The sequence below is a fragment of the Cydia amplana genome, chromosome 6, assembly GCF_948474715.1.
Source record: "Cydia amplana chromosome 6, ilCydAmpl1.1, whole genome shotgun sequence".
Classification (NCBI taxonomy): domain Eukaryota; kingdom Metazoa; phylum Arthropoda; class Insecta; order Lepidoptera; family Tortricidae; genus Cydia; species Cydia amplana.
Window position 1 is genome coordinate 11,830,993 of NC_086074.1, and position 15,595 is coordinate 11,846,587.

General features: G+C 36.6%; 1 protein-coding gene across 1 annotated transcript in view; it reads right to left on the reverse strand.

Annotated features, from left to right (window-relative positions):
• Positions 1–3,755: 3,755 nt before the first annotated feature.
• The window catches only part of LOC134648947 (sterol O-acyltransferase 1), a 43,900-nt gene continuing 32,060 nt past the window's right edge, over positions 3,756–15,595 (reverse strand). Inside the window, exons 5-9 of the mRNA XM_063503602.1 lie at positions 14,297–14,426; positions 13,726–13,872; positions 12,542–12,679; positions 6,094–6,271; positions 3,756–3,950 (exon numbers count right to left, since the gene is read on the reverse strand). Coding sequence (XP_063359672.1) covers positions 3,805–3,950; positions 6,094–6,271; positions 12,542–12,679; positions 13,726–13,872; positions 14,297–14,426 — 739 coding nt within the window. The 3' untranslated portion in view covers positions 3,756–3,804. The remainder of the gene's footprint in view (positions 3,951–6,093; positions 6,272–12,541; positions 12,680–13,725; positions 13,873–14,296; positions 14,427–15,595) is intronic.

Genomic DNA, 15,595 nt, shown 5'->3' on the forward strand with positions numbered 1-15,595 from the left:
AAGTGCGAGTCGGACTCGCGCACGGAGGGTTCCGCACCATCAACAAAAAATAGAGCAAAACAAGCAAAAAACGGTCACCCATCCAATTACTGACCCCGCCCGACGTTGCTTAACTTCGGTCAAAAATCGCGTTTGTTGTATGGGAGCCCCACTTAAATCTTTATTTTATTCTGTTTTTAGTATTTGTTGTTATAGCGGCAATAGAAATACATCATCTGTGAAAATTTCAACTGTCTAGCTATCACGGTTTGTGAGGTACAGCCTGGTGACAGACGGACGGACGGACGGACGGACGGACAGCGGAGTCTTAGTAATAGGGTCCCGTTTTTACCCTTTGGGTACGGAACCCTAAAAAACGCCCGAGTATATGACATTTATTTCAGTTTATAATTTATATATAGGCCACCAACCAAACGAAGGAAAAACAAGGGAAATAATAGATGTGTAAGCGAATTTTGGCATAGTTGTAGGTAAAGGTGCCTTACACAACATACTGAAAGTACTGATGGATGGGGGTGGCGCTAACGGGTGGGGGGGGGGGGGGGTTTAAAGGTCCCTTTTTTTTTGTTTTTCGTAAATAACTCTTAAACGGTAGCTCATAGCAAAAAACAATCTTATACGTAAATAATGTACATAAAATTGTCTACAAGAAAGATCCCGTACACTTTTTTGCTAGGATCAATATTCAAAAAGATATCAACACGGGAACGTTAATGAAAATCAATTCTGTGGACTGTTTTTTTATATTTTCGTATATAACTCTTAAACAGTGGACAATAGCAAAAAATGTTCTGAAACATAAATAATCTACACAAAATTTCCTACAAAAACGATACAGTACCCTTTTCGCAAGGATCAATATTTAAAAAGTTATTAAAGAAGTAAAGTTATTTATAATCAATTCTAAGGTTATATGAAAGAAGGCTAATATGAAAGATGTAGTAGTAGAAATTTTCGCTGTCTTCCGGTAAGTCTCGGTAGCTCAGTTGGCTTGGCAGAGCGATGGGTTGGTTCCAGAGTCATGAGTTCGGATCTCGCCGGAGACAGTGAGTTCATTCACTTTTCCTGTATTTCTTACGTAGATAAACACATTCATGATAAAAATTGACTAGAGTAGAATTTAATATAATTACCTAACTTTCCCCCTTTAATATCTTTTTAAATACTGATCCTAGCGGAAAAGTGTATATAATCCTGTTTGTACAACATTTTATGCACATTATTTATGTTTTAAATATTTTTTGTTATGGGCCACCGTTTACGAGTTATTTACGAAAAACTAAAAAAAGGGAGCATAGAATTGTTTATAACTAACTTTCCCGCTTTAATATCTTTTTTACTATTGATCTTAGCGAAAAAGTCTGTGGAATCTTTCTTGTAGACAATTTTATGTAGATTACTTATACTGGGTCAACCAAATCTTATCAGTAGAAAAAGGCGGCAAATTTGAAAAATGTAGGCGCGAAGGGATATCGTCCTATAAAAAATTTGAATTTCGCGCCTTTTTTTTACTGACAAGATTTGGTTGACGATCTATATGTATAAGAATTTTTTTTGCTATGAGCCACCGTTTACGAGTTATTTACGAAAAACTAAAAAAAGGGACATTTAAACCAGGCTATATCTCACGAACCGTGATAGCTAGACAGTTGCAATTTTCACAGATGATGTATTTCTGTTGCCGCTATAACAACAAATACTAAAAACAGAATAAAATAAACATTTAAGTGGGGCTCCCATACAACAAACGTGATTTTTGACCGAAGTTAAGCAACGTCGGGCGGGGTCAGTACTTGGATGGGTGACCGTTTCTTTGCTTGTTTTTTTTGCTTGTTTTGCTCTATTTTTTGTTGATGGTGCGGAACCCTCCGTGCGCGAGTCCGACTCGCACTTGGCCGGTTTTTTGGTTTTCGTTTGGTGTACTATTTAGCCCTTTCATAATTTACCTACTTACTCTTTATTTAAACTAACAAGTTTAAACAAGAGAATGGCGATTATTGCACTCACCTGGCGATTACGTTGTTTATTGTTGTGTAACTCGATGCAGCGGGCTCAGCACGGTTCCATTTTTATCGACTATCACTATGCCCGTCGCTTTCGCACTTACATACTTGTTAGAACGTGACAGGCATGGTGACAAACGATAAAAATGCGACCGTGCTACTAGGGCAGGAGTGGATATATGTTATACCTACTTAACCTACTACATAATAATATAGGTACATTAGATATAGGTACTTGCCTAGGTACATGAAGTCGATCCAGCTTCTTATGCAATCACTTACTTAATCAAGTAGTAGTAGTAGTAATCACTTACTTAATCAAGTCTCACGTTAAACAAGATCCCATCAAAAACATTACATGTAAAAAGGTGCAAGTCTCGCAACGCTTTTACTACAAAAAAGTTTTGAGATGTAATGTGAAACCAAGTCGGTTATTTTAATCAGTGCCAGGGGGTGTTAAAACCGTATCAATAACATATCTTTAATTTGTAATACATATAATGACTTGGCCATCGCACAGCTGCATAATGACAAAAGAATCATCGTCACCTATTAAAAATAATTCTAATTGAACATAACGCTAGCGCTAATTGCATATTTACGAGTACGGTACGAGTAAAGCATTATTGTGCGATTGCCAAGTCATTATATGTATTACAAATTAAAAAATTTGTAGGCAGTCCTTCTTTTCGGGTACTCATACCCACACTATATATACACATATCATAACTAAACATATCTTCATTCATACTCACATCGTACATCGTAGTGTACCTTTACTTTACCTACTATTTGTAGGAACTGCAACAGTAACTTTGTAATATCATATATTTATATGGGATTACAAACTTACTTATGCAGTTCTTATATCTTTAAAACGTGACTGCTATTACAAAATTTTTAGGTTTTCCCTTTATGTGGCCATTAAACCCTAACTCTGTACCAAATCTCAGCTCTCTGAGTTTATTGGAAGTACTAGTTCTACTCTGATGATCATGAGTGAGTGAGTGAGTGTCATAAATGCGAAACTTTGCTTTCGCTTAACTTCGGAACTAAGTGACCTACAGACTTGAAATTTTGGATTTTAAGTATGTGATTATAGCTTACTGGATGACGAAAACTTCTGCGTTCTGGTCTTATCCAGAGGTTCTCAAATAGGGGCCTGAAAATGCGGCGAAATGGTTCCAGTAAAGGATGGTACGGGAGTGTTTGCTTCGCGCTCGACTTGGCGGGGGCACTGCCAAGTAAAGTATCTACGTAAGTAATCTCTTTTAGGAGAACTTGGTATATTAGGATATTAGACAACAAACATGTAATTACGACATTATTATGATTGTACACTTGTACAGTTTATTTTTTACTTATATTATCTTACATTAATAAACTTTCTCGTCTTTGAGTATATTACAAATAACATCTCAATATAAATAATAATATCTCTAAACCTCACTGGAAGTGGAAGCCTATTCGAACATTATAAATCTCACCTTAATCTGTGATTGATACTTAATGTTATTGAAATCTGTGAAAACTTACAAAATATTAAACAATTTAAATACCTACTAGAATGTAGGTACCTACGTAAGTAGTCCGTTACTGTTCAAAGTTTAATTAACTAGTAAGTAGTTTCTGTGAAGTCAGACCATCCAAGCTAACACTGTACAAACTTTTCAGTGTCAAACGCAAATGCTTCCATAAACGTCAAATTCCTACGAAAATATGACGGCTATAGTGGCATTCTCATACTTTTTTCTCAAAGTCGATGGACTTAGTGCATAATTAGCTTAGACGGATTGTTGGTTTAGAAAGGATTTTGAAATGTCCAATTGGGTTTGAGAACAATTTCAGGGCACGTCCACGACTTGGGAATGAAGAAGCTGTCATTTTCGGAGGGAGGGCAGTTCTTGCGAGCGAAGTATTCCATCGGGTACAGGCTCCAGAGAATACCTGTTGACACATCCAGTTAGTTATCAGCAGTGAACTATTAATAAGTACATTCCATTTCGTAGAAATGCATTCATTAAACTTTATGTCAGCCATTACCATTTAAAATTAAGATTACATTTTAACAATACCTACTATTTTGGGACCAATAATTCTCGACAACTTAATCAGTTGAGTGAGTACCTATATGACTATGATGATACTGACTATCTATTATAGTGGCTTGGCATAGCTGTAAACGTATATTTGCCTCTGTTTGAATAAATAATAATATCCAGATTTATAATAACCTGCCCAACAATATCAGGGATATAAAAAGCGGCCAAGTGCGAGTCGGACTCGCCCATGAAGGGTTCCGTATTTAGGCGATTTAGGACGTATAAAAAAAAAACTACTTACTAGATCTCGTTCAAACCAATTTTCGGTGGAAGTTTACATGGTAATGTACATCATATATTTTTTTTAGTTTTATCATTCTCTTATTTTAGAAGTTACAGGGGGGGGGACACACATTTTACCACTTTGGAAGTGTCTCTCGCGCAAACTATTCAGTTTAGAAAAAAATGATATTAGAAACCTAAATATCATTTTTGAAGACCTATCCATAGATACCCCACACGTATGGGTTTGATGAAAAAAAAATTTTTGAGTTTCAATTCGAAGTATGGGGAACCCCAAAAATTTATTGTTTTTTTTCTATTTTTGTGTGAAAATCTTAATGCGGTTCACAGAATACATCTACTTACCAAGTTTCAACAGTATAGTTCTTATAGTTTCGGAGAAAAGTGGCTGTGACATACGGACGGACAGACAGACGGACAGACAGACAGACAGACATGACGAATCTATAAGGGTTCCGTTTTTTGCCATTTGGCTACGGAACCCTAAAAACCTTAACTCATACGTGTCAATCAAAACCAAAACTACTTCTTATATCGAAGGCATATTATTCGGTCCAAGAGTTTATAGAGGATACATTTTCATAAGTACCTACTACTTTTAATTAGGTATTATTTCTTAACATGTTCTTAACCCCTAATGTACCTAAACATTAGTTAACTTAGGACAAGGAATAAGCTAGGATAAAGTTGTTATTATTTAGGATTTTTATTTATCTCATGCACAAATACTTCACTTTATATTTTCAACTAATGTATTATTTACTTAGCTATTATGTTAAAATTCGGTAGCTACATGCATTGCGCGTTATCGACGAGTGAGCGGAGTGAGATTACATAGAACCGATTCGGTCGGAAATATACTTTCCTATATGTTTGTGCCATTATTTAACAAATGGTTTTGTATATCCCTCACCAAACGAACTATCGTTTCATTCTAGTCCCTAGCCGCCGTTGCAGAAATGTTTGCTTTGCTAACATCTGTTGATAGGTGGCCATAAACAATTGTGATAGGTACAAATGTTATGATAACAGTAGCAAAACATTATAGTTCAACAAAGTTATTTGTTGACGTTATATGGGCGCATGTTATTTGTTTTATTTATCTATCCTTTATTATTTCGCAATACTCGCTTCTCCTGTCCGAATTGTTTTAGAGAAGTAGTTATGAGGTGTTATTGTACAGTGAACACTTGAGATAGGTGCAAGCAAATATACCATTCCAAGATAAAAGGAACAGTTAAATCCTTTGTCCGGTTTTGTCTATTCGAGTAATGTCTTTGGGTAATGGTCATCTAACGATTCGGAAACAAAATGAGCAGGCCAAAGAGAATTTTAATAGAGAAATTCCCGGTAATGTCAACCTATTGTTTTACTGAAATATAGCCGTAATAAACGCTCCGAGCTCCGAGCCTGTTATTACTTACATTATTTTCAATTCTTTGCAAATCGGCGGCAATTTCAGTCTCTAGTCAAGGGTTGTTTAAAATTAACCTTTGTTATTCAATTGCGAAAATTTAATTATAGTACCTACCTACTTATTACATTACATTTCTAAACGCCGAGGTTTTATGGGATTTGTTTTCAAGAACGCAACTGAAACCATACACTTCATTTAAATTTTGATAAACCTGCATTATGTACTAACTATATACCTAATTTTGTTACGAGAAAATTATGCAAACACTGACATACATAATAATTATATCCCATGTGATTACAAGTAGGTATATACATATTTCACCTACCATTCCCGACGAAAAAGGCCAGCCACATAAACAGGTTCATGGCGCTAGGATACCGGCGGCCGATGGCGGCCGTGACGGGGACCAGCAGGACGCCCAAAAACCCGAACTGCATCATCAGCACCGGGTAAAAGAACCCGAACGACAGCGCTAATATCACTTCATGCGCGCAAGCCGATACCTGCATCAGAAAATATGTATTTCAGACAGGTATTATAAAATAGCGCCGCCAGCTAGGTACTATCCCGTAGAGAATTGTAAAATTTTCCATAAATAAAACCGTAATAGCGGACGAAAGAGAGAGAGAGAGAGAGAGAGCATTGAATAGGTGCCTATTAAACCTACGCGTAAACCATTTAGGTTGCCTTTTAAAAACCCCCTACGATAGCGTAGGCATCTATTTGTGGCATATAGATGCCAAAAATGCCTTGCATTATGTTGGAAAAGAGCTAATGCTCTTCAAACTGCTAGATCGATTTCTATCTAACGTAGCTAACAACCACCGCAAGAAAACTCGCTTTCGTGTAAAAAAAACCGCATTGAAATCAGTCCATCCATTGGAGAGCTACGATGCCACAGACAGACAGTCAGACAATGGCCTCAAACATATGTATAACAACCCTCTTTTTGCGTCGGGGATTAAATAGTACCTACCTACTCACAAATGTCTCCAAGTCATCATTCATAAAAAGAAAACAATATATTTTCGATCTAATTCGACAAATGAAGTATGTGAGTAAGGGTTCTATCTTCCGTACAATATCGATTCCCTATCACTCACGAACAATAATGAGCTGTTATCCGGCGGACCGACTCTAATGCGCCTCGCATTTATATTTCAGGAAACGAATAGGAACATTACATTCGGCATCAGATACAATCCATCATTTTTGAACCTAGGTAAGTAAGTAGGTACTCTATTATTTTCTTCGTATAGATTTTATTTATCTCGGAAACGAAAAGGTTGTTTCTTGTTTTTGTTACCATTATTTTGCTTCAAACTAAAAAGGGATTTGCCGATTGCGGAACTGTAAGTGAGCACGACATTCATTAGGTAGGTAAGTACTTTTTAAGCAAATACAAGTTGATTTTGTAAGATTTGTAGTCTACGACAAATTCATGCTTCCAATTTGACAGGTGATGTAGATGGCGCTGTACGGCTCCGTACATTAATAGTGCTGTAAATGCTGTAATTCTGTTGTTAATAATTTTTAAGAAAAAAAAACCGACTTCTATGCGGCCCGGTGAAAGATTATTGTAGATGGTGCGCTATGTAGAAAAGGAAGCATTTCGTTTCTGTAAGGCTCGCAGTTCTAACCTAACCCACTTTTGTTCGGTTCTGTGAGGATAGCAGTTCAAACCTAACCTAACCCACTTAACGGCGCATGCGGTGCGGTGTACGGGGGTTTGAGCGGGAGGGGTTTGGCCTCATCATACTTTATACCTACATTTTATGGTAGGTAATCATAGTGGTTTATTTAGTTTAGGTATCATAGTGATTCTCCGGGTCAAGGTCCGGGTCTGTGTCCGAGTCCGGGTCCGAGTCCGGGTCTAGTCCAGGTCCGAGTCCGAGTCCAGGTCCGGGTCCGGGTCCAAACCGGATCCGAGTCCGGGTCCCAGTCCAAGTCAAAGTCGAAATTCGAAATCACCAAACATGTACTATGCGTCGTTGAAGAGTTCTGTTCTGATCATCATCAGCAGTTCCAGTTCATCAAATGCGACAATTTTTAATGTTAATGCTTTATTTTATGATGAAAATACAGAAAATTCTATACGTGTGCCTTTAAGATTTGAGGAGTTCCCTCGATTTCTCATGGATCCCATGTTCAGAACTTGAGCTTGACATAAATATGGCTTAAAAACCTAACTTGCTTAACAAACATAACGAAAATGTTACTTTTTAAATGTATATGCTTGATTTGTTGATTAAAACACAACAATCACTATATGTATGCCTTTAAGATTTGAGGAGTTCCCTCGATTCCTTATGGATCTCATCATCAGAACTCGAGCTTGACAGAAATGTGGCTTAAAAACTAAACTTGCTTAACAAACATAACGAAGAGGACAAATCGCCAAACGTGAACTATGGGTCGTTGAAGAGTTCTGTTCTGATCATCATCAGCAGTTCCACTTCATCAAATGCGACAGTTTTTAATAAAAATGCTTGATTTTCTGATGAAAATACAAAAATCTCTATACGCACACCTTTAAGATTTGAGGAGTTCCCTCGATTCCTCATGGATTCCATCATCAGAACTCGAGCTTGACAAAAATGTGACTTAAAAACTTAACTTGCTTAACAAACATAACGAAGAGGACAAATCGCCAAACGTGAACTATGCGTCGTTGAAGAGTTCTGTTCTGATCATCATCAGCAGTTTCACTTCATCAAATGTCACGTTTCTGAATGTATATGCTTGATTTGTTGATAAAAACACAAAAATCACTATATGTATGCCTTTAAGATTTGAGGAGTTCCCTCGATTCCTCATGGACCCCATCATCAGAACTGGGTTTTGACAAAAACGGGACCAATCTGTATGCATATACATACAATCAAAAAAAGAATTTTCAAAATCGGTCCAGTAATGACGGAGATATGGAGTCACAAACATAAAAAAAAAAAAAAAAAAAACATACAACTGAATTGATAACCTCCTCCTTTTAGATTTGGAAGTCGGTTAAAAATAGACATTTTACAATTCAGTGACCACAATACAGGGTGAAATATAGCACTTTAAATTAATTCTTGCTTTTAAAGAAGACCATGTAGTGATTGTAATAAAATGAAATACATATTATCTATCTATATATATAAATGCAAGTGTCCTGACTGACTGACTGACTGACTGACTGACTGACTGATTCATCAACGCAGAGCCGAAACTACAAAAGCTAGAAAGTTGAAATTTGCACACTAGGTTGAATTTATAAAGTGTACAAGAGATAAGAAGCGATTTTGAAAAATTCAACCCCTAAGGGGGTTGAAAAGGGGATGAAAGGTTGTATGGGGTGCAAGTTTTATTTTAAGCTAGGAATTTGAAACTTTGTAAAAATGTACTATATTAAAAAACAAGAAAACTAATTTCTGCGTTTTCGAAAATTCATCCCCCAGGGTGGTGAAAAAGGGGTTAAAAGTTTGTATGGAGATCAAATATTTTTGTGAGTGTTGGACTTGAAACTTTGTATATGGGGATATTATTATAAGACAGGAAAAGTAATTTCAGCGTTTTTCAAAATTCATCCCCTAACAGGGTTAAAAAGAGGTTGAAAGTTTGAATCCATTACAAATGCTTTGAAACTTCTTAGAAAGACATAATAGCCGATGACAAAAAAAAGGAATTGCGACATTTTAGGTAATTCAACGCCTAAGGGGGTAAAAAAGGGGATGAAACTTTGTCCTGGGGTGCAAATTTTATTTTAAGCTAGGACCTTGAAACTTCGTAAAAGGGTATTAAATCAAAAAACAAGAAAACTAATTTCTGCGTTTTCGAAAATTCATCCCCCAAGGTGGTGAAAAAGGGGTTGAAAGTTTGTATGGAGATCAAATATTTTTGTGAGTGTTGGACTTGAAACTTTGTATATGGGGATATTATTATAAGACGGGAAAAGTAATTTCAGCGTTTTTCAAAATTCATCCCCTAACAGGGTTAAAAAGGGGTTGAAAGTTTGAATCCATTACAAATGCTTTGAAACTTCTTAGAAAGACATAATAGCCGATGACAAAAAAAGGAATTGCGACATTTTAGGTAATTCAACCCCTAAGGGGGTAAAAAAGGGGATGAAACTTTGTCCTGGGGTGCAAATTTTATTTTAAGCTAGGACCTTGAAACTTCGTAAAAGGGTATTAAATCAAAAAACAAGAAAACAAATTTCTGCGTTTTCGAAAATTCATCCCCCAAGGTGGTGAAAAAGGGGTTGAAAGTTTGTATGGAGATCAAATATTTTTGTGAGTGTTGGACTTGAAACTTTGTATATGGGGATATTATTATAAGACGGGAAAAGTAATTTCAGCGTTTTTCAAAATTCATCCCCTAACAGGGTTAAAAAGGGGTTGAAAGTTTGATCCATTACAAATGCTTTGAAACTTCTTAGAAAGACATAATAGCCGATGACAAAAAACAGGAATTGCGACGTTTTAGGTAATTCAACCCCTAAGGGGGTAAAAAAGGGGAATGTAACTTTGTCCTGGGGTGCAAATTTTAGGTAGTGAAAAAGGGGTTGAAGGTTTGTATGGATATCAAACATTTTTTCGAACGCAGGACTTGAATCTTTGTATTTCGGGATATTATTAAAATACAGGAAAAATAATTACAGCGTTTTGTAAAATTCATCCCTCAACAGGCTTAAAAAGGGGTTAAAAGTTTTAATCCATTACAAATGCTTTGAAACTTCTTAGAAAGGCATAATAGCCGATTACAAAAAAAGTAATTGCTACGTTTTTGGAAATTCAATCCCTAAGGGGGATAAAAAGAGGATGAAAGTTCGTCTTAGGGTGCAAATTTATTTTAAGCTAGGAACTTGAAACTTTGCAAAAAGGTATTAAATTAAGATACAAGAAAACTAATTTCAGCGTTTTTGAAAATTCATCCCCTAAGGTGGTGAAAAAGGGGTTGGAAGTTTGTATGGATATCAAACATTTTTTCGAACGCGCGACTTAAATCTTTCTATTTGGGGATATTATTAGAAGACAGGAAAAGTTATTTTAGCGTTTTGTTAAATTCATCCCCTAACAGGGTTAAAAAGGGGGTTGAAAGTTTGTATAGGGTTCAAATTTTATTTAAAGCTACAAACTTGATACTTCGTAAAAATGTATTTTATCAAAAGAGAAGAAAACTAATGTCAGAGATTTTGATAATTCGTCCCACGAGGTGGTGAAAAAGGGGTTGAAAATTTGTATGGAGGCCAAACATTTTTTTGAGTGCGGGACTTGAATCGTTGTATAAAGGCATATTATTAGAATACAAGAAAAATAATTTCAGCTTTTAAAAAAATCATCTCCTAAAATGGTTAAAAAGGGGTTCAAATTTTATTTAAAGCTAGGAACTTCAAACTTCGTAAATAGGTAGTTAGGTAGTAGGTTTTATTAAATAGAGGACATGAAAATCTTCTAAGGGGGTTTAGAGGGATTATATCGAGGACAATTTTATTCAGTTAGGGGCTTGAAACTTCGTAGGTTGTGAAAGACAAAGTCTCATGCGTTGTATAATATTAATAATTAACAAATGATTAACCGTCCTACCGCAATCTCTTGCTGCATAATGTTCTAAGCTAATGTAGAATATACAACCACCAATATACAAATCCACGCGTACGAAGTCGCGGGCATCAGCTAGTACATATATACAAATTGGATCTTATCACTTATTAATGTCTGGTCCACAATTTGTTCGTGTGACAGGGTTATTCCTACACTGTAATATCCTATCACTAGGCCTAGAGAAGACAATGAGAAAAATATTACGAGCGATGTTGAGCCATTAGGGAGAGACTTTGCCTTATGTTTGTTTTCTGCTATGATGGGTTGTACAGTCAGGCGTGGCTTACTCCGCGATTTCGTCGCTTTGCTACAGGTAGCTAAAAGTACATCAGTTCCACACCAATTTTGGTGGTTAGCCATAAGCCGCGCGTGGCGCTGTCGCCACCTATAGCGGCCATATCTGTCCTGATCGTAACAGACGCGTTTTGTTAGAGAGTGAGTCTTCTGTACCTAGTACTATTATTTATTCTGTGGTACAGTCGCCATCAGATATATCAGAGCGACCAAGGTGCTCACAAATATCTGAACATGCCTCTATTGTCAAGGAGTTTGAGTGCGTGGTCAGATATTTTTGAACACCTTGGCCGCTCCGATTTATGTATCTGATGACGACTGCACTTCGAAGGAGTGTTTAACATGGTGGCCTTGATTGCTTTCTGCCATTGCACTGCATCTCATCGTCATACTTTGGATCCCATAATATAACCGTTCATGGAAACTTCCCCGAAAACGGCTGTGGAATGTGGAATGCCGAGTTAAGGTTACCTAGAAAAGGACGCCAATTCGAACGTACATTTTGAATCTACTATATAGACTTATTTCACTTCTATGTATTGGCACGAACCATACGCAAGGACGAATGATACCAAAATGACATTCATTAGATATCAAAATGTTATAATAGTCGACAATATGCATTTGACACGCCTGGACTTGCAAGCGTCCATAGGCTGTTTATTTGCTACCAATCTGTGGTAAAACATCCTTTCTACGTATAGCTTTAGGGCTCATTTAGACGATGCGAGAACTCGCATGAGAGTTTCATTACATTGCGGGTTTTCATCGTCGGTTGAATTGGACGTAACCAACAGTCCGCATTGTAACTAAAATCGCATGCGAGTTCGCGCGCCGTCTAAATCAGCCCTTATAACATACACAAGGGAGTAAGTAGTGCCGTGTAGTACTTACGAAGAACACGACGAAGACAGCCCCAGCGCGACCAGTGTACGGGATCAGCGGCTTGTACACGTGATCGCGCAGCCAAGAGTGTACTACGCGGTTCCAAGCCCGGTAGAACCTCGAAAATTGAGATGTTGTCCACCACTCCTGGTATCAATGTATATAGGTAAGTGATGTTATCTATACATGATATATGTACTTGTACATATTTTACTTAAATGTTTAGCCAAACTCCACAAGGTAACCTCCACAAATTTAGGTGACCTTAGGGGTTGGTCGCAAATAGAAATGTAGTTAATTCAGAGAATCTGGCTTATTTGATCTTGAGTTTTTTATGCGACAGTTAGTGTTCGCGGTTTCAGGGCCCCGAAGTAAAAGCTTTTCAGTATGTATAAATACGTACATGTAGCTAACGGTACCTACCTTATTTTTAGAATCAAATTTTACGCCTGCATGATTGTGTATAACTAGGCTGTAAACTAATCGTATTAAATCGAATTAGATAATGTGCCGCCACAATAAGTTAATGTTTCAATAAGTTTGATTAATTGTCCATGAAAGGATATTCAGTTAAACCAATGTTAGTTGCGTAGAGAGATAAGTACCTACACGTTAAGTAATTAGGTTGTTTCATTCTTTTTTTTACCATTTTAAGCTCAAAGTTTATTGCGTGGAAATATGTAACTTTAACTTTAATAATCTGACATAAAAGTAACCTCTTCCTTTTTTGAAGTCGGTTGCACATTGTTTTGGGAAGGAAATTTTATAATCGGAAAGTCTGCAGATTTTTTATAAGTTTATTCGACCAGTAGCTAGTAGGTACATACCTACACTTCATATTCAGGTCAGGGGCTGAAAAACTCCACATTCGAGGTTAGATCTCTGTAGTCGCATTTTTCAAGTTTCTAATTAAAATATCTTGTTAAAGGTATTTGCGCCAACACCTGGGACGGGGAGCACATTTTTCGGACTTTAATATTAACTTAATTTCGCCCTCGCAGCACCTACATCATCTACAAGTACCAGAAGGCTACGTTTATGGAGTCAGGTACGTGATAAGTATGAGACATCTCTTTATTCTTTCTTGTTTAACTAATATGCCTTTGAACCTGATAAACAGGACTGGGACTGAAATTCGACGTATGAATTAAGTTTTATTTGGGATGACACATACGTATATTTCTTCGACTTACTTCATAGAATAGCCTGTCTGCGAATTTTAGCATCTCGGCAAAGGCGTTCAGCCAGGCATGCAGAAGGCAATAGAATCCACACAAGAATGATATCACCCCGGGCAGCACACACGCGAACATGCCACGGACTACCGTGCCTGCTTCCACCTGGAAAATAAACCTTATTTAAATAACGCAAAGTTTAAGTTCCAACGAAATGCAATTTAACAATAGGTATCTATTGTCTTCACATCAAGTTGAACTAGCATTTCAATAAATTCTCGTGTTGGAATGTATACTCGTAAACCATCTAATAAGGAAATGTTTGTATAAGGACGGTGAAAATGGGCGTCACGAACACGTCTCGCAAAGTTAGCTTGTTTATTTTCCTTATTCTATAAGTACAGGCTGATTCTCCAAAATGTATTAAGTATATGCGAGAAATTAAGTTTTACTGTTTTTACTTAGTTTCCTGTAGGTACTTATTATGAAATTGAAAGTCCGTTTGTAGCTTTCTTTTTAGAAGCTTGTACAATACTTTAAGTACTTTTTTTACATTCACTGACAACAAGTAATTTGTAATTAAACTAACCTTGCTTTCTTTTCCGTACTCAGACCAATAGGGCAAAATGAACCGCTCCCACAGGAAGCTATTGTAGAATATGATAGCTGCCACTTCCACGAGGTTGAATATCACTAAGCCCCACCGGATCTGCTTCGTTCTGAGAACAGATTTTTCCCGTTAGACTCATAAAAGTCAACGTATACAGAATGTTATCTATCATGTGATCAGAAGGAATAGTAACATAAAGCCACAGCATGTTCTAGCCACATGGCTTATTGGCTGGTTACTTATATTGTTTCCAAAAAAATATTTGTTACAATTTGCACAACACCTCATTTCACACAGGTACAGCACATTTTTTAGAGTATACAATGACTAATATCAACTTAATGTTTACTTATAATTACTTTAACTTATAGTAGCTGTTGCTTTAAATTGATTCTTAATTACGTTTCGAAGATTACCTTCTATATCATACTTTTACGGAAATCCAAGTTATTTTAAAGAAAATATCCTAGTACGAAAGTCGTTTCCTCAGAGTTATTAAATATTTAACGGGAGGTAGGTAACTCGCTATCAAACACTTTTTAATTACCTACTTTTAATATTACAAAAACCCTAAAAGGCAGCGTTATCTACCGACTTCCTCAAGTCTAGGAAGTCTAGTCTTCCAAGTAGGTATTCGCGAGCATTTAATAATTTAATGAGGTCTTGCTTTTTCTATATAAATTAAAATTATTTATTCATTTCATTTTCAAGACTCAAGGGAAGTAATTATCCTCCTGGTGAAAGCAATGCTATTAAACATTATTAATTTGCTACCAACCTTGTACCTCTTTTGGTTAAATGAGCATAAATATGTGATTATATTATTTGGCGCTTAACCTTTCATCTGTTATGTGTGTGGTGGCCAAAAATCCTGGGTTAAAAGTTCGGTTGTGCTGTAGGTACAGAGCAGAAAAATCATTTTGTAGAAAAAAAAATCAAAAAGATAACTACTTTTTCGGTCAGGATCCTTACCTTAATACACAGCCAAGAGATGAAAGGTTGATAAAATTTATTAATTATAAAGTATCGTGTTAAATAAAAAGTTACCTAGATGATTACAACAATCCGTATCTACAGGCAATATCACAAAGGTAACGACATCGCGACAGACGATATTGCGAGCACCGAGCACATGCATGCTGAACGCACGCTGTCCCACAGTGTCCCATAATAGCAATTGTATGCATTCTGCCTATAGCTATAGCATAGAGTTATCGATCAAAATGCATGCTGAACGCACGCTGTCCCACAGTGTCCCATAATTGCAATTGTATGCAT